Source organism: Ursus arctos, unplaced genomic scaffold (genome assembly GCF_023065955.2).
Source record: "Ursus arctos isolate Adak ecotype North America unplaced genomic scaffold, UrsArc2.0 scaffold_22, whole genome shotgun sequence".
In the NCBI taxonomy this organism is placed as follows: domain Eukaryota; kingdom Metazoa; phylum Chordata; class Mammalia; order Carnivora; family Ursidae; genus Ursus; species Ursus arctos.
The window spans coordinates 13,293,059-13,312,198 of NW_026622897.1; the positions used below are offsets into that span (position 1 = coordinate 13,293,059).

A 19,140-nucleotide genomic window follows, 5' to 3' on the forward strand; every position below is an offset into this window, starting at 1 on the left:
AAGCCTTTATTGCAAGGCTAAAGGCAGAGGCTGGAGCTGGGGGCACCCACGGTCTCTCCAGGACTCCCTGTTACTAGCGTCAAATAGTTGCAAACATATGTTCCATTCCTGCCTGGGGCAAGAATCCATCCCCCTAATGGGATGGGGTACGTGAGCCAACTGAAGCCTCATAGGAAGTGACTGGGATTTAGGTGGGCGAGTTCTCATTTACAAGGAGATTAAGATTTGGGGGTTACAACAGCAATGTGGAGATTTTGTTATTTTCCTTCAACTTGTGGATAATGGTCTTGTACAAAAAGGATCTCGTATACATTAAATATTTAAAAGACAGTAGGAAGGTCTTCACTGGATGAGCTGACGATTTTCTTCTAAATAGGTAAGTGCGTTTTGTGGGTCCCTGAGAAGGGGCCCTAAATGGGGGGCTCTGGGCATCCTGGCTGTGCGGAGGGGGTACCCTCAGCTGGGTGGCTAGGCAGGTGGCAATGTGGCAGCAGTAAAGGGGGCTCAGAGGCCTCCAGGCAGGGAGCTGGAGTGGGTGTAGGAAACTCCAGGCTTCAAGTTCCCCACCCAGAAGATGAGAGGCCGCACAGGGGATCCCAGGAGCCTGTAACTCTGAGCCTTCCAATTCAAAGGCAGGAAGGTAGCTAAATGGGGGACCACCTTTCTCATGTGGGGTTGGAGACCTGGCTCCATGGCAGTCACCAGTGCCCTTCCCCCACTCCTCTTCTGCCCTTGGGTCAGGGGTTACTGTAGGGGCCAGATGAGGACCAGTCGGACCCGACAGCGCTGCAAAGAGCTTCGAGGAGCTCTTCCCACCACAGTGACTTGCAGAGCTGAGATCTGGGGATGATCACCTGAGGACTGCTTCCCCCATTCCTGGGGGGGTATCTGCTTTGGGATACCCCCACCCAGCCCCAGCCTCCCACTCTTGATGGCTTGGGCCTTGGGGGGAGGAAATTGGGGGAAGATAGTGTGCTGGCTCCTGGCTGCTTACACCTCCTGGAGCATTTGGGGGGATGGCTCAGCGCGAGGACAGTGGAAGCACAGCTTTGATGGACACCCCCATCAAAGGTCAAGTCTGGTCCCCCTGCCCCATCCCTGTCCTTACAAGGTCCTGGTGGGGCTGGCGGTTGCTAGTGGGGTGCTGAGTGTACCTGGGGCCAGAGAGATTTGATGGGGAGGAATGGGGGGGCAGGTCAGACTGGGAGAGGAGAAGGGGCAGGAGGAGGGGATGACAATGCAGAGGAGGGCGAACTGTACCAGACACGCACACACAAGAAAGGATGACAGGTTTGTGGAGGGCAGGGAAAAGGGGAGAAAGAGAGGAGAGAGACCGCTACTAAAAGCAAAATGACAGTTAATAATAAGTACTAATCACCACAAGAATAATGGGAACCACAGAGATGGCAAAGGAACTCAAAAGCCTATTCTGATATTTAAATGTAGACAGGCACCTCTTACGTTTATTCGCGCCTGATATTCAGCACTGCCCACCGAGTTCCGCGCCGTGCACCGGTACACGCCCCCGTCGCGGATCTGGGGGCCCGTGACGTTCATGTGGCTGATGGTGGTGCCGTCCGACATGGTATACTGGTTGGTGCGGTGGCTCCCGTCCCGCACGATGGGCTCGTCGTCCAGGGCCCAGGTGACAGTGGGGGGTGGGGCGCCCTTGGCCGCACACATCAGCGAGAACTGCTCCCCGGGGTTGACCACCTTCTCGCTGAAGGACGAGACGATGCGGGGCGTGCCATCTGCAGGGAGCGAGAAGTCCCCCTCAGGGTCACAGAGCCACCAAGAGACTCCCCGGCCAGGCCACCCCACCCTGGGAGGTACCCATTACTATGCACAGGACTGATGACTCCCGGATGTGGATCCTCCCGCGGCCCCTTTTGAGCTCTGTGTCTTTGGGCAAGTTACCTAACTGCTCTGAGCCTTCCCATTTCTTAACTGTGGAGGATGGAGATAGCGGGGATAGTGAATATACCCTTTCCATACGGATGCTGTGAGGACGAAATGAATTACTGCATTAGAGATCTTCGCACAGCACTTTGTAAGTGCTTGATAAATGTCAGCTCCTGTCGACTTTTCCTTTTCTGCCTTTCTCCTCCCTGTGTTATAAAGACAGAGGACTCAAGAACTGTGTGTGGAACCAGGACCCGGCTGGGCTGGACCTGTGGAGTCTAATTCTAGCTCTCGTTCCTGCAGGTGTGAGGGGGTGGGGGGTTGCTGTAGCCCGGTTAGCAAAAATAGCCCTGTTAGCAAAACGCCTGAAGTCTGAAGCTTAGCTGTCGCCCAGAGGCACAGGCGTGTGTGTGCGTGGTGGGAACTTAAGTCTCCGCTGACCCAATAACCCTGGACAGGACAATGAACCCCGCTGCCCCACCTTGCTCCATGGAAGAGGGGGCATGTAATTATTGAGCCTGGCCATCCTTCCACCCGGGATTGTTGTAAAGGGTTAAAGTCCACGTTATGCACTTTACCAAGTAAAAACTAAGACAAACATTTAAAAAAAAAAAGTAAGGCCAATGAAGCATGAGTCTCTACATCCCACCCACATTTCACACCAAAATGCTCATGTTAATCCAGTCTGCCAGCCCCTAGCCCCATTTATGGGGGGGCTCTTACCTAAAACCAGGGGAGAGCCCGGGACTGCCCACCAGGGTCATGGCCTTTGGCCCCTCCTCTGCTTCCTTGCCTGAACCTTCCCATCTGGCTGTTGCTCCCTCCCCACTCTCTGCCCTTCCCGCCAGCTTCACGTCCCATATCCCTGCCCCGAACCGGCCATCAGGGGGCTGTCCTCTCAGAGACAAAATGCACTGTGTGGGGAATCGGTCAGACAGGACGCCCTCAGAGGTCAGGCACCCACTTCGAACTGGTCTGTGCCTGGCTGGTGTGCTTCCGCCCTGGGAAGAGGATCTGGCTGGACAAGAGGAGGCAGGGGCTGAGGGTGGGGCAGTTCACTGGGTACTGTACTTAGGGTGAGGGATAAGGGGAGGCCCGCTCCCAGGTCCCACCTCCCAAGGAATGAGGACCCGCAGACTGTGACAGATGGACCCATGTGGGATCCTGACAACCTGTAGGGCTGCCTGGGTTTGGTATCTTTGTTATGACCGAAAAATCCTTGGAAGCGATAGGACTGTGGGGTTTTTGTTTTGTTTTGGTAGCAACAAAGGAGCTGGGGGACCACTAAATTTGTTGGTAAGGATAGGGTCTCTGCTAATCCTCACTGTATCCCTGTGCAAATAAGAAAAAGAGGCTGCTTCTGTGTGGTCACAACCTGGTGGCAGGGCTCATGGCTTGACAAGTGGAATCCAAGCTGGATTTCAGTCCTTACTTTTGGTCCCGCCCTGAGGGTTAGGCACTTTGTGCAGTGAACAACCTGAACACCCATACACAGATGTGCTGGGTGAGGAGCCCTGGGTGGTAGCAGCTTTTAAAGGCGACAGAAGCATGTGAAAACCCAGGTCTGTAAGAAGAAACAGAGCCTGTTGTGAAGAGGCCTTAGTCAGGGAGAAGATTTGAAAGTCTATGAGGCTGGCAGGAAGGGAAGAGAGGACAGCCAGAAAGAGAGGGATCAGGGAAGAAGGCAGAGGCAGGGCTCAAGGCAGTGACTCCTGGTGGGAAGTCCCAGGGCCCCTGTGAGATTGAAAGCCTCTGGGATCTTAAAGAAAACACCTTTCGTAGTGAGGTTCTAGTAATTTTGGAGGGCAGAGGCAATATAGCATGGTGGTTAAGAGACCTCAGTTTGGATCCCAAGTCTGACCTTTGGCCGAACTGTGTGACCTCGGGCAAGTGACCAAGCCTCAGTTTCCCCAACTGCAAAATAGGGAACATGAAGAAAAAGCATCCCCACACAGGGCCCATGGAAGGATGAACTAAGATAGGCATGTGCCTGGACCAGCGCCTGCTCTCAGGAGGGGGGGGAGGGAGCCTGAACCCACCCGGGTGCCAGCCGCCCCAGCTCACCCTCCAGTACAATGATGGCGAAGTCCTGCGCGGTCTGGGCCTTGCGGGTGGCAAAGCACTGGTAGGCTCCGGAGTGGCTCTTCTGGGCCGAGGTGATGAGCAGAGTCTCGTTACTGAGCCCGCGGATGGAGACGGCCTCGTCGGGCAGCACCAGCTCAGTGTTGCGGTACCAGCGGAGGGTGAATTCCGGGGAGCCCAGCAGGGCACAGGAGAGGATGACCGTGCTGCCGATCCCGGTCTTCAGCTTCTTTGGTGTCAGGGTCACGTGAAGGGGGTCTGGGCCGGGCCAGCAGGGGAGGAGTGAGGGGAAAGGCAGGGGGGAGGAAAACAAAAGAAAAGGGCTTTTACCGTGGAGCAGTGTGGCTGGGGGTGGGCTGGGGGAGGCCCTGGTTCTGTCTCCAGACTTGTGAATTCCCTCTCTAGACCTCAGTTTACTCATCTGTCAAATGGCAGGGTCAGGCCAGGCGATCACTCTGTACCTCTTATTAAGAGGGCCTGTACTTTCTTGACATGTGGCCCTTGCCCGGTGGGGCGGGGGAGCTCCCTTCAGCTCAGAAGGAGGACAGGAGCTTGGCTGACTCGTCATTGTCCCTGTCCCCCACCCCAGAAACCAGGAGGCACCCCTGGCCCCGCCACCTGTCTCTCATACCCATAGAGATATCCAGTTGCTATCTTCTGCCACTCTGCCTGCCTTTACATGCACCAGGTGACTGCTCTCCCCACCTCCCCTGCCCTGCTGCAGGCCCTCAGCTCCCAGCCTGAACCCAGCGAGTACCATCCTCCCTCCTCCCTGCGTCCCTCCTTCTGTTCTCCATGCTGTCACCAGTCACTGCCCTGCTCAGAACTTCCATGGTACCCAACGACTGGGTGTGGCATTCAAGGCCATCGAGGCCCCCGGGGACCTGCCCCTGCTTCTCAGTTCTACAGTCTTAGGGCAGCAGCATCCTGTCTCTGCTTGCTGCACCCCCGGGGCCACTTTTGCCCCAGAGCCTCCTCATAGAGAGCTCTTCTTCCCCTTTGCCTAATGCCTGCCCATCCTTCACACTGAGCTCAGGACACCTCGTCCAGGAAGACTTCCTGGATACCACTCCCCTCCCAGGCTGAGTCAGGACCCCTCTTCTGGGCCTCCCTCTGTATCAGTGTCGCCACACTAAGCACGTGGTCTTTTAATCACTTCTCTGTGTTGTCCCTCTGTCTGGATTGTGAGCACCTGAGAGTGGGGCGGGGTCCCGCACTTTACATGTCTATGGCTGCCCCGCCATATTTATTACTGTCGGGCAGGCTGGCCACCTCCCTCCCCAGATCTCCATGGGCTTGGGGTTCTGTAGAGGAGGCTGAGGCCTGCAGGGGCCTGGGACCCCAGGGAGGTCACCTGGAGGAGGGGAGACAGCAGCCTGGCTGGGTAGGGCACAAAGCACACAGGAGTCTGCTCAGGCTGGGCTCTCCCGCTCTCTCCCAGAGTCCCTGCCCAGGCAGTGTCAGTGCACAATGAGGCAGGTGGCATCCTGCTTACCCCAGTCACCAGCTGGGGCTCCCAGGCTCCGCCAGCTAGCTGCTCTCACCTTGCTACCCCGCACGACTTGCTAACAAGATGGGCGGGAGGCTTGGTGGCAGAATGGGGGTGTGTGTGAAAAGCATGCTTTCCTCTCTGTGCACCTGGCAGAGAGGGGCCGGCAGAGAGAATGGAAGGCGGAGAGAAGCTGTATCGCTTCCCCTTGAACCTGGTTTTCCAGCCAAAGCCAGTGTCGGGGGAAGATGCAGAGCTGAGGGTCAGAGGGGAGTCAGGTGCACGTATGCCTACGGGGCCATGGGGCTGTGCGCACGGCCTGGGCAGTTACTGTGGGTCTGTGTGCGTGCGCCTGGAAGTGAGCATGTTAAGGTGGAGGAACGTGCGTATCTGTACGTGTGGGCACCGTACGTGTGTGCATGTGTGTACGGTGAAGTGGGCATGTGACCTTTCCACACATCTGCCTGCGCGTGCCTGTGTGTGTGTATGTGTGAGTGCACGCGCATGTGTGTGCAGCAGGAGTGGGGGAAGGGGGGAAGGCATACTAGACGAAACGGTTTTGGACAGTACTCAGGGCAAGGAGGTGGAGACCAGCGCTGATCCTTCCACCTGCCTGCCCTGCCGGCTGGGGCTCGTTACTCTGCGAGGAGCCCCCTGTCCCCTGGGCTCTCAGCATTTTAACCTAAGCATCTGTAACACGCACTGTTGCTCTCGGAGTGTTTCTTGGGGCTCTTTCTGCTCTTCCAGCCTCACATGTGTTCACACAGGGAGGACTTCTTCCCAGCACTGCAGATAAATTCACCCGAACTTTCAAAATGCCCTTGACCATGGGGAGGAGACTGCGCTCAGATCCGGGCTGCAGGGGATATGACCCCAGGCCCAGGAGGCCAGCTGAGCAGGGAGAACACCGAGGGTCTGCAGACCTGTAGCTCTATGCCCTTGAGACAGGGGGTGAAGGGGAGGAGGCCTGCTCTGGTCAATCGTTACGGTGGAGGGAACTTCCCTGCGACATGGGGTTGGATCACCGCTGGACAGCCTCCTCCCACTGCCCACGTTCAGTGACCCTCATGATGCCACTCGGTACAACATTCCGTGTGGCCTCAGGCTATGTGGCTGCTGCACGGGAGTGGGATTCCCCAAGGGTCTCCAACTCCCAGCCCCACTGCTGTCACTGCCCTCCCTTAGCCCTGGAGGCTCAGCAGCAGCAGGGTCTGCGAAGGCCCCTCGCTCTCCACATGGGCTTGCTGGACCCCTGGAGCCCCAAGGCTCCGGGATGGGGGAGGAACAGGCAGGACCAGTGCTGACACCCGGCCAGCAGGTCCGGGAAAGGCCGCCTTGTCATTTATGCCCAAGTCCGATCTGATCGATCAATGCCCCTATCAATTACTGCGAAATATTGAATATCGCCTCTGATGGGACACAATATGTCCTCTGCAGCCCTGTTTACTTTAAGTGCAGACACTCCTCCCTCTCAACAAGCCAGGAAGCCCTGTGGGCTTGTCACCGTCCCTGGCACCCTTGTCATCCCTTCTGACCCTTCTGATGTCAGGAGGTAGGAAGGCCTAGGATCATTATCCCATTTTACAGAAAAGGACACTGAGGTGGTGATCACGGTTATGGGATTTGCCCAAGTCGGTTCCTATCTGATAATGCCAGGACCAAAAAGCAGATCTTCTGATTTCAAACCCAGAGCATTTCCCGGGATGCCTGGCTGCCTTCCCCAGCCAGGGGATTCTCCCCTGGGGCCGGCCAGAAGCAGGGGCCGCCCCTCCCTGTCACCCTGTGCTCTCAAAGGTTCCTAGGTCAGGCAGAGAGGCTCCCCACTCACCGATGACTGTGAGGGTGCCCGTGGCCTCTGCAGAGCCGAAGGTGTTGGTGACCTCACAAATGTAGGCGCCGCTGTCCTCCGTCCGCAGGTCACTGATGGTCAACCCCGTGATGCGCTTGGTCCAGCGACTGTCGGCCGGGAGGGGCCGGCCATCCTTGAGCCAGCGGATGGCAGGGATGGGGTAGCCGGAGGCCGTGCAGGGCAGCTCCACTGTGTGGCCCACCCACACTTCCTGGGAGTGGAAGCCGTCCAGGATGGTAGGGATTGACTCGGCAGGGTCTGGAAGGCAGAGAGCATCAGTGATCGTGGCCAGCCTGAGCAGGATGAAGCAGGGTGGGGGCGGGGAGGCCAGCACGAGAACAGGCACCTGCTGCCCACGGGTGCCCAGCATGAAGGACGCCCAGTGTGGGATGGCTCATGGTGTCCCCTGGGCCCTAGGCTCTGGCCTAAACCCTCCTACTCAGGCCAGATGGAGTCCCTGAGAGCCATGACGGGGAAGCAGGGGCTTGGGGGAGGTGGGAGGAGGATAAGGGGGGCACACAGACAGGGGGCACACAGATGCAACAAGGGAAAGAGCGAGAGGTGCAGAGAGGGAGAGAGTATGGGAGAGCTCCCTTCACAGACACGGTGCCTGGAGTCTGGCCCAGACTCAGGAGCAGAGACACCCCGTGACACGAGAGTCATGACTTCTTGAATCTGCGATTCTGGTAAGCCTCGGTCTGAGCCTCGGACTGGCCTGGGGGTGCCCCTCAAGGATGGGGGAACCATCTGCCCTGTCCTGTCTCCTCCCACCTGCGATCCTGGCAAACTCGGAGAGGACCGTGCATTTCCAACTGCACCCAGAGGGATTCAGAAGCTAAACCTTCTGCAAACCACCCCTGCCACTCTGAACAATTCTCTATTTTACATTCTCAAAGCTAGGGAGAGCAGTGACTGCAGGCCCTGTGGTCCTGACCTGTGGAAGACCCAGGCCCCTGGCTGCTGGAATTCTGCGTGTGATGGCCCTGACACTTCTGAGCCATGCTCTGGCTGCTCTCGGCCTAGTTCTCAGCCTCAAAGGCCTCCCTGAGTTTTCTACCTTGACGACCTCCTCCTGCTGTAACACCTGCCCAGGGTCTCCTCTGCCTGCATGATACAACCCCCACCTCTTCTCCCCAGTTAGGCCTGCAGTGATGTAGGGTCTGGTCTCAGCCAGGTTCCTGGCCTCTCCCGCTCCCCCCACACCCCCGTCCTGTCCGGGCAGTGGCTCCCCACTTGTGGCACACTGTGTCACCACACTGCCCTCCCCTGGATGCCCAGCAGCCCCCTCCGCTTGGTCACCACCTCTTCATCTTTCACAAACCAGCTTACATGTCACCCCTTCTGGATGTGGCCCCCAGGCCCTTCTCATTAGATACCCACAGAGTTTTCTTTTTCTTCCATTTTATTTTCAAGCAACCTTTTCTTTTTAATGAAAAAGTTAGAAAGTGTAATATATGCACATGGCACAACTTCAGAGAGTCTAGAAGGGTGTCAGTGTGAAGGGGGTCTCCCTCACCCCTGCTCTCAGCCACCTTGTTTCCCTCCCCAGAGGCCACCACTGTCGGGAGCCACCCAGGCGCCCCTCCCCCAGAGCCCTTTTCAACACCAGGCCATGGATCTGTGTTCCCCAGAAGCCTGCCAGCATCTTGAGACAGAGCAGGCCTACGGCTGCTGAACCGCTGACCTCTGGGGGAGGCTGACTGGGGGCACTCTGGCATCGGGTGGGCCAGCGGTCTGACTTTCCACATTGCAGAATTTTATAGGCACCTGGACTCTTAGAGCTGGCTTGGGGGTCTTGGAGGCCACAGAGGAGGACCCTGAGCCCAGAGAGGGGCAGTGACCTCCCCAGGATCACACTGAGCCAAGATCACAAACCAGGTCTCGCCCACCCTTGTTCAGTTGATGGGGGCTGAGATGGAATAATCGAATACTGAGATCTGCTCAAGAGTGAACAGTGGGAGCAGCAGACGGCCCCTCCGGACCCTCCTTGACGAATGGCAAATTTGTCCCGTCCTTAGCTCATCTCCCTTGGAGAAGGGCTGGGTGAGGAATTCTTCCTGGGTCAGGGGAGAGACTTTCTAGAAGACTCTCTACTCCCTCCCCACCTTCCGTGGCTCTTCAGAAGGAGGCTGGGCTGAGAATCAGGAGAGCCAGGTGCCGGTTCCCCTGGGTCACAGGGAAACTGTGTGACCTTGGGTGAGTCTCGTCATGTCTCAGGGCCTGGGGTTCATCCGTGGGGCGGAGGCGGAAGCGCTGCCTCCACGTCTCATACGGCTGTTGTAGGCAACAGCGGCAAAACGGCCGTCCACGAGCTTGATGGAGCGAAATCACGATGACGATGTGCCCCGCCCTCCCTCCCCACCCGCTCCTGCGCCCTCTTCCCCACGCAGCCCTGCGGGGATGGTCGGGATAAACAAACCCCGTGCCAGGGAAGAATTACTCAATGTGACACTTAATTGATGCAAAATACACAAATTCCATGGCACACCGCAGAATTTACAAGCGGAGAGGCCGACGGGGCGGTGGAGGAAGGGGCAGGGGGAGGGAATTAATCACCGAGTCTCAGGCGTGAAATTAAATTCTGAGGGAAAGAAGCCTCTTTCATTACTCGGGAGCAGAAGTAAAATGCTGCGGCATGTACCGGCGACAGCCCGGGGGGCTCGGGCGCTGCCGGGGCGGGCATGGGGCTGGGGCAGCCAGATGGCTGAGCCCCGGGAAACCTCCGGAGGCGTCTGGGGTGCCCCGGGGGAGGCTGCTGGGACCTCCCCCGGTCAGATGAGCAGTGCTGCCCTGGAAAGCCACCCCGAACAAGGCTTCTGCATGTGGCTTAGCCCCCCGTGAGCTGGGGAGCCCTGGACTAGTCGGCCAGCCTCTCTGGTCACTGGTCTCCTCTTGATGATGCCTGTTGCATGGAGTGAATGCTCATGGAAGCTCTTGGAAAACTCGACAAAGCACCTACGTGCACAGAATGGCTGTTTTGGGGTTGGATTTTAGGGAGCTCGGACTAATCTTGTAACTGCCTCCTTCACCTTGGACAGAACAGAAAGATGAAAGTTGCTCTCCTCCCCCGCCCCCAACAGACGCTCTTTGGAAGGGAGTAGGAACGATAATGCGGCACCGGTAGACCACAAGACAGCCACCGCCAAAACACGGCAGCTACTCTCCTGAGCACTTCCTACGTGGCCGACAGCACGCTAAGCTTTGTCCATCTGGTACCTATTTCTCACAAGGGCCCTGGGGCGGGGCTTATGTTTTGCCACTCCTATTTTACAGATGAGGAGACTGAGGTGTGAGACATTCCTTACTCTCTGCTCCCTTGCCCAGCTAGTGAGGGGTGAGGCTAAGCCTGCACCTTAGGCTGGATTCAGAGTCCTTTATCCAACATACCTCCTGGTCCCATCTTCCTTCCCGCCCTCTTGCTTTCTCAAATACTCTGGGAGGACTGAAGGAACCACATCTGGTTGCTGCCCTCACCAAAGGACCATCGAGGACACACTGCCACATGAATCTTTCACTCCTTCCTTTTGCCTTTGGGTCTGGGGATACAGGGGCAGCTGTCCTTTGGGGGTGTGCAGACACCTCAGCCACCAGGTCCAGCTCCTGGCCACCCTTCCCAGCCGCCAGCCCGGGAGCCCTCGGGGGTGCCGGGAACGGGAGAGTGAAGCTTCTCAGCGGAAACCATGGCCAGCCTCTCTTGTTCAGGACTGAGGGAGCCCCCCTCTGCCAGCCGGAGAGGATGTGCGATGTGTGGGGCTGGAGGCTGAGGCCTGAGCTCCCCGACGTGCCCCCCTCGCACCCCCTCTGCACTGCCTTTTGCTCCAGTATCACTTGCATTTTTGCCGAGACAAGCAGCTTGCAGATGGCCTTGTCACATCACATCACATCAGGGCTGTGTCACCGGCGGGGCCCCTTCCCCTTGGCTCCCTCTGTTCCCCTCCCTCCAGGTCCCTCCTGCTCCTTTCAGCTCCCGCTCACTCTGGTCCTCCCCTCTGCCTTTGTCTCTCTGTGCAGGTTTTCTTCTGTTCTGCTTTGTCCCTCTCCTCTGTCTCTCTGTGCCTGCACCTCTTCCCTTCTGTCTGTCCGGGGGGCATCCCTATCTTTACTTCTGTCCTTCTGTTTGGGCTTTTTCTCTGGTGCTATCTCTCATGCCCTTCCTACCCCACCCCTCCTTCTCCTCACAGCTGCTGGGGCATGGAGACCAGAAGGAGAACGGTTGGCATACCCTCCAGTTTAAAGAGTGTCTTTTTTGAGAGACACCTGCCTACTCCCCCCTAACAAAAGTGGAGGTGAGGTTGGCAGGATGAAGGGGCTAAATATTTGTGCGGGAGAAAGCGGCGGGCCTGCAGGAGGGGGGATGTCTGCACCGTTCCCATGTTTCATGAGAAGCATGCAGATGAGATACAAAACAGCACGCAAACAAGTCCCCACACTTTGGAGGGAACCACTCCAACACATTCGGGAATTGGGCCGCAGATTCCAAAGTCCAGCCACAAAGATAGGGGCCCTTGGTGCGGCCACCAGCACAGTTTCCCTTGGCATTGGTTAGCTCCACAAATATTTACTTAGCAACTACTATGTGCCAGGCCCAGGCCCAGGTGCTGGAGACACAAAGGAGAATCGGGGGGCCCTATCCTTGCCCTCTCGGCTCCTGCTCTTTGAATGTGCCGGGCAAATAAGGGAGGATCTGGGATAGAGTTAATCTGAGGGTCAGGGTAGTCCTCACCAACCCCAGAAGGTCAGAATTAGACAGAATCAGAGTGGTCATCTAGTCGACCTACTTTCCCGGAGGCCCAGAGAGGTTGTGTGATTGGGTGAGTCTAGTCTCCAAAACCACGGTGTTATCAGTTCACCCTCCTTCCGCAAGCCACTCCAATCCCACCTCCGCGACAGCAGAGATTTTCAAATTGTAGGTCACGAACTGTTAGGAACTTGTGAAATCCATTCGGTGAGTTGCCACCAGCATTTAGATAAATCAAAATTGGATAGAATAGAATAGGAAATAGCAGAGTGCATTTAAATGCGTGTGCTAGGAACGACCGGTGTGCCTTGCACAGGTTGTGATAAAAATGTCTATCTGTGGATTGCTGTCAAGAGTTTGAAAAAGCGCTGTTTCCAGAAAGGCCCTGTTCCTTGAGTACCCCGTGCCCTCCTTTACCCCATGACTGAGGCATGTGCGGGGTGTTCAAATGACCCCTTCCATGGGGAGGGGGGTGGTACGCTGGTTGCAGAGGGCACGTCCTGGCTTTGCCTCCCACTGGATAAACAGTTGGGGCAAGTTTCTTGCCTTCTCTAAGATCTGGTTTTCTCACCTGTAAAATAGAACCCTGTCCACCTCACAAGGCTATTAGGGTGCCTAACAGAAAAGTGAAATCTGGCAGGAAGGGGACTGAATAAATATTAGCTTCCATCCCTCCTAAAAAGTGATAGTCACTCCAGAATAAGAATCTTTTATTTAATTTACGAATACTGTTGTTTATGGATTATACCCTGCCTACTCTCAAGCTACAACAGAAGAAACACATGCACTCGTAAATAGGTCAAATAGAATCTTGAAAAATACTTAGAGACCTGAAAGAACAAAACTGTCCAATATCTAATCCAATCTAACCTCATTGTTACTATGTTTGAACATCAGGTTTTATTTATGAGCTTCCTAGCGGCAAAGGCAAAAAAGGGAAGGAGAGGATGGCTTGCATTAACCCTCATTATCAATTCTTCAAGGGAGTTAGCTTCCTTTGGTGCAGACTCTGAGGTCCTTATACGAAGGGCACTCCAAACCAAAGTGGACGTGTTCTGCCCCGCTGGGCCCTGTATGTTCTCAGAGGAGTCCCCTGATGCCCCAGGTACCCAGCAGTCTCCCGGATCCATGGCACGGCCACGGCCCCCCCCGGGGTGGGCCAGCGCACTCGGCGGCCCTCTCGCCTACCTGTCACGGAGAGGCGGGCCCCATTGCTCTGCCGGGTCTCCCCACTATACTTGTGCTTGGTGATGCAGCGGTAGGTGGAGAGGGCGTCCTCCTTCTGCACGTCGGAGATGTACAGCCCGCCGTGCTGAGTAATAAAAAACCTGTTTTCTGGAGACACAATCAAGACATACTCCATTACCCCCTGGCTGGGAACACCACCAGAAACAAGTCAGGCCTGCAGCCGGCCTTTCTCCCAGAACTGTTATTCCCTTAAGTGTAGACGCTTCGGAGTTTTACAGAAGAATGGTGGGCTTTAGAGTCAGACCGAGATCGGGGTTCCAAACTGACTTGTCCACTTGGTAGCTGTGTGACCTTGGGAAAGTTACTTAACTTCTCTGAGACTTATCTACACAATGGGGTGCAAATAATACGTCACAGGGTGGACATAGTACTGAAAATCATAATAAAGTGTCTGGTGCACAGCGAGCGCGCACTTAGTGAGTCTCAGCCCTCATCTTTCCTATCTCTGGGCGAGAGCTTGCCAAGTTCTCTCACATTCCATGCTCATTTGTTCTCACAGCCATTTGAAGTGTCTTCTCCATCATCAGGTCACACGGCCAGTAAGCAGACCAGAACTCAGGCCTTCTGGCTCCCAGCTGTCCTACGTACAGAGCCAAACACAGCCTAAATCCTTTTCTCTCAGTTTCAATCATATGTTCACTCAACGAAGAGCTGCTGAGGCTAAGCTATACCAGTGGTGGGGACACGGAGGGGCAGATACCCTAATTCGGCACATGGTTCTTGAATGCTCGTTCTGTGCAAGGCAAAGGCGCAGACACTGTACTTTACTTTTCCCAGTCCCTCCACGGTCTTACTGTCAGGACTCGGCAGGGAAGCTGGAAGGACAGGGAGCAGGACACCCATTTTGCAGATTATGACATGTGAGTCCACTTAGAGGTGGCGTGGATTTCCTTGTCCAAGGTCCTAAGGCAAACCCGGAACTTGAGCCTCGTCAGGACTGATTCGAAAGGGGAGAATACGGACTTGCCGGCTGGGGCGGGGCTTGCATTCAGCCTCAGACTCCCTAAGCCCAAGGCAGTGCCTTCCCACGCAAGGTCAGCTGGATTGAGATTGGGATGCTAACTTTAGGTCCCTCTGCCTGCTCTCTGGGGGCTAGGCTGCTTCCCCCTGGCAGGTGTAAAAGACCCCAGGCTGCCATTTCCACACTGAGTGGGCACTGGGCTCAAGATGGTGACAGTGACTTAAAAAGAGGAGCTATAGGGGAGAGGGTAATGCTGACTCCACCAGACGGACCTGCTAACACCATAATGCCAGGGTTCCATAGGGAAACATCTTGCGTGGCCCCATGCCTTTCAAATCCTATTATTTAGAGGTCTGCTTCCTCCTACCTGGAGGCTGAGTGACCCCCTCCCCCCAACCAATGACAAGAGCTCTGACACTGGCTCATCTCCTATTAGAAACATCCTGTGGTATTCCACCGCCCCCGAGCACAAGCCTCAGCACCAGGGGACAGGGAACTCATCAAATGACCCTTTGCAACAAGGAATGCTGTAGAATTGCAGGGTTGAAAAGCTGAACGTGCCTGGCCACATCCCTTCCTTGGAATATCTCTGGGTTTGGGGAACTCACTACCTCATTCAGTGGCCCACGCCAAAGTGGATAGTTCGGACTTTTAGAGAGGTCTTCCTTGGTCACAGTTGGCCTCCTGGTGGCTCCCTCCATGGGTCCTGCTCCCGGAGCCCTCCGGAACTAGCCCGAACCAGCGTCACCAACACACTCCCTCAACAAACTGGAAAGGAGCTGTTCCGCCTTTTGACTTTTCATCAGGCTAAGCAGTCTAGAATTTTATTCTTTAATATTTGTTTAATATGGTCTCAAATAACTTCTTCAGAATGGATGGTCTCTCGTTTCTTAGTGAACGTTGGTTTATCTACAAGTCTCTGAATTTCCTCTCCCTCTCTCCCACCCACCTTTGTATAGGACTAGACCTACTAGGTGCCAGCACTTTGCCAAGTGGCGGGGACCTAACTGTCAGCCTTACATAACCGGCACAGGCTAGAGCGCGACTACCAACCCCTGGCCCAAGGCGGTTCGCTTTTTACAGGGGATGCGATGGGAGCGGGAGGCAGCCCCGTTACGCCCTGTCTCCCACTCGGCTCGCACTCAACTAAGGCCTGGTCTGGTGTCTGTGAACTGCTGCTAGGCCGCTTGCTATCTCTCCACCCTTGGACACCTGACTGTGTGGGACTAGGTCTGGGATGTCACATGGTTCCCCGCTGAGCGGCATATCGTTGGGACCCCCCGTGCCCCCCGGAGAACACTTGGCCATCTGGCAGCCTGCCAGTCCTCTGGACCCCCGCCACGCCCCCTCCGGCACACAGACCGCACCTTGCGGACCCCCACTCAGTGCTGTGGGTGAGACACGAGAAGGAAGCGGGAGGGAGCCCAGCCCTGCTGCCAGCAGTCGGAGAGGACCCGGGGGAAGCACAGAGAAAGCCTGGCTTCCCCACCAGACTCTGAATGTGCCGTTTTGTCTCCATGTTGTGACATCCCAAAGTCAAATGCGGAAGCTCTCCCGTGATTTATTATGTAACTGGGACTGGAATGCAGAACTACTGGAGGGTGTTACTGCCAATCAGAAGTACCCAGTTGGAGGTGTGGTGGGGGGTGAGGAGAAACAGGAGAGACCCCCAGATCCACCTTGGCAGCCTACAGGTGCTCCAGCCCCAGCAGCTTGGGCCCTGTGATCCTGCGGCCCCTGGCACCCCGGGACGACGGTGCACTTGCTCCTACTGGAATTTTAAGCTGGGAAGGGGTGCTGCGGGGATGGTGGTGGGGAGCTGGGGTTTCTATAGCAACAAGCAGCTGCTGCATCTGATGTTTCACATCCTTCACTGTCCTCATTTCCCCCCTCCCTTCCCCCCTTCTTGTGCATATTTAATTGCAGTAACATTTCCAGACACAGTATATCGCTCCTCCTGAAACAAAGGCGGGCCACAGCCAGGGGGAGGCACAGCGCGCGCTCAAGAGAGGGGGGAAGGAGAAATCAGGGGTATTATGTTAATCCCCTGGGGGGGGGGACTTGTGCAACATCAGTTCTGCATGTTTGATGAGAATCGGATGATGGGCCCTGCTGGGGAAGGGAGCAGCAAGAGGCCGGTGGAGTGGGCGGCGTACGGTGTGGGGCGGGGGAGGCACAGCCAGCTGGTGGGGGTTTTGGAGGGGCCAGGGCTCCACAAAACAGCTGGCCTCCAAGGCTGGCTCTGATGGGGTGGCCTGGCAGTCGGGCAGCCCCGACTCCACACCCCAAATGGGACCAGCCATCCCTGGAATGGGTAGAGGAGCAGTTATCCCTTATCCTGGTTCCTTCTTCATGGGGCGGGCTGGGTCCAGCTGGAGCAAGGACAGAGTGGCAGCCAGGACCTCCATGTCTACCCCCATCCTGAGGCCATTTGGAAATGTGTGACTGAGATCACATTTGGTTGACACCAAGACTGGGAGGTACTAACCGCATGAGGTGGTCAGGGGCCAGGAGTGCTGGACATCTTGGGTCATAAATACTGTCCCACCCCAAAAGCCAGTAGTTGACCCCGTGGGCGTACGCTGGAGGGTCGCTCTTGCTTAGGCTCTCAGGCTGGGACACAGAACTGTGTTTAAATGTGGGTCTGCCATTGACGTTGCTTGACTGTCACAGGCCAAAGGCCGCAGCATCGTCCGTGAACCTGCCCGTGACCAGGGAAGCGCTGTGTGTGGTTCCTTTTCTCTTTTTCCTATTACTACGAACTCTCCACCCTGCTTTACCATCCTTCTTCCTGGTGATCTGGAGCAGGCCCTCCTTTTTTTTTGTAAGCTAAATATTTATTGAGCACCTATTACATGGCAGGGCAAAGATTTTATAAACATCTTAGTCAATCCCCACACCCTTTGTTGGATACTATTGTTTTTACTAACCAAAGCACAGAGAGGTTACAGAACCCACCCATAGTTACACAGCTAGTAAATGGCAGAGTCCAGACCATCAGGCCACTTTCCATACTCTTCCAAAGCTCTGTGCTAGAATGATTCTCCTAGAATGGCAGCACCTCTCACAGGGACATAGAGTCAGCCAGCCTCTGCTTGGTTGCTTCTGTCAGTGGGGTCCTCACTACCTTATAAAGGAGCACTCATCCATTCAATTCAGCTTGGCTTGATTTTTCAGCTTGGCTTTATGCAGCATTCCTAGCTCCTGGACTGGGCTCCAGGGAGAGGTCTTGGACCTGGTCTCTGACCTTTGGGATTCCATGGTTAGAAGACAACGTCCTTCTACCAGGAAAGGTGCCAGCTTGGGGGCTGGTGAAAGGTGGGGAGGGGATTTGATGGAGGCCATTACTGAGAAGAGGAGGATAAAGAGGGGCCAAGCCAAGGACTGGATTTTGGAGGCTGGATTGGAGTCCTGGTGCTGCCACTAGTGATGGGGTGTGTACTGAGTTGAACAGTATCCCCCAAAATGAATGCCCACCCACAGCTTGTGAATGGGACCTTGTTGGAAGTAAGATCTTTGCAAACGTAATCAAGTTCAGATGAGGTCATACTGGATTAGCGTGGGCTCTAAATCCAGTAGGACTGGTGTTCTTCTAAGAACAGGGAGATCTGGATACCAGCACATGACTACAGAGAGAAGGCCATGTGAAGACAGAGGCAGAGATTGGGGTGATGCTTCTATGAGGCAGCAAATGCAGGGAGTGCCAGCCACCCCAGAAGCTGGCCAGGCCAGAGGCCAGGAAGCTGCTTTTCCAGAGCCTGGACAGGGGGCGCGCTGTGCCCACACACTGATTCGGGACTTCCGACCTCCAAAGCCGTGACATGGTGAATCTCTGCTGCGCTTAGCCATCGGCTCGGTGCTAATTTGCTACGACAGCCCCGGGAAACTGACACCGGGTGGCCGCAGGGGCATCCAGGAGTCTCCCAGGCCCTCGGTGTCCCATCCGCAAAAAGAGGCAGGAGCTGGATTCGGTGTGTGGTTCCCACTCTGCTTGTACATTACAATCATCCAAGCAGCTTTTAAAATCAAACTCCGAATCTCTGGGGGTGTGGCCTGGAAACCGGTATTAAAAAAAAGGTTTTCGGGTCACGTAATGTGCAGCCAGGGCAGAGAGCCGCTGGGTGAGAGACACTCATAAGGCCCCTTCACTCTGACAACTGATGTCTCTATGACGGCACGCAACTTCTGAGTCCCGCTTCTCCTTCAGGGAAGCAGAGATAAGAAATAGACCTTACGTCACAGAGCCGTGGGGAGAGTCAGATGAAATTCAGCTTGTGAGAGTCCTCGACACACTGGTGGTGCTCGGTAACCCTCAGCCCAGGGGCCCCACCTCAAGGAAATGAGGGGCGCTTGGTCCCTGTGGCCAGGCTTCCTGCAAATTCTCCTCTTCCTTCCTCCTTGGGAGCTTGGCAATAAAGAAAGGGGACCCTCCCTGGCAATTCGGAGGCCCCACACACAGGGGCTAGGTGAGCCAACAGCATCTTCTTGGTCTTTTTCTAAAAGGTCAGAGAGCCAGGCCTCAGAGACTCCCCAGAGCAGCAGGAGCCACAAAGAGAGGAACACTAGAAATCTCGGGGCTCCTGGTGGCTCCAGGGGGCTGCAGGGAGGGGAGCTGCCCTCTGCAGAGGCCGGGCCTCTCTCTGCTCTCAGAGGCAGGTAGGAGGGTCTCTTTGGTGGGGAGAGGGTGCTGGTCAGAGGCGGAGGAAGGAGCTGAGGGTTTGCAGGAAGGTTAAGGGCTGCACGGATCCCGCTCCAAGCCTCTAGAGCAAGGGAACAGAAATTACTGAATACAGCAGGGACAGCAGTCTCCTACCTGGCTCCCTGCTTCGGCCCCTGCCCCTCCTCTATCTGTTCCCAACATGCTGCCCGAG

At 55.9% G+C, this 19,140-nt stretch overlaps 1 protein-coding gene across 1 annotated transcript in view; it reads right to left on the reverse strand.

Moving 5' to 3' along the window:
* The window catches only part of DSCAML1 (DS cell adhesion molecule like 1), a 113,373-nt gene that overhangs the window by 86,047 nt on the left and 8,186 nt on the right, over positions 1-19,140 (reverse strand). Inside the window, exons 4-7 of the mRNA XM_057316896.1 lie at positions 13,249-13,395; positions 7,302-7,580; positions 3,967-4,242; positions 1,455-1,751 (exon numbers count right to left, since the gene is read on the reverse strand). Coding sequence (XP_057172879.1) covers positions 1,455-1,751; positions 3,967-4,242; positions 7,302-7,580; positions 13,249-13,395 — 999 coding nt within the window. The remainder of the gene's footprint in view (positions 1-1,454; positions 1,752-3,966; positions 4,243-7,301; positions 7,581-13,248; positions 13,396-19,140) is intronic.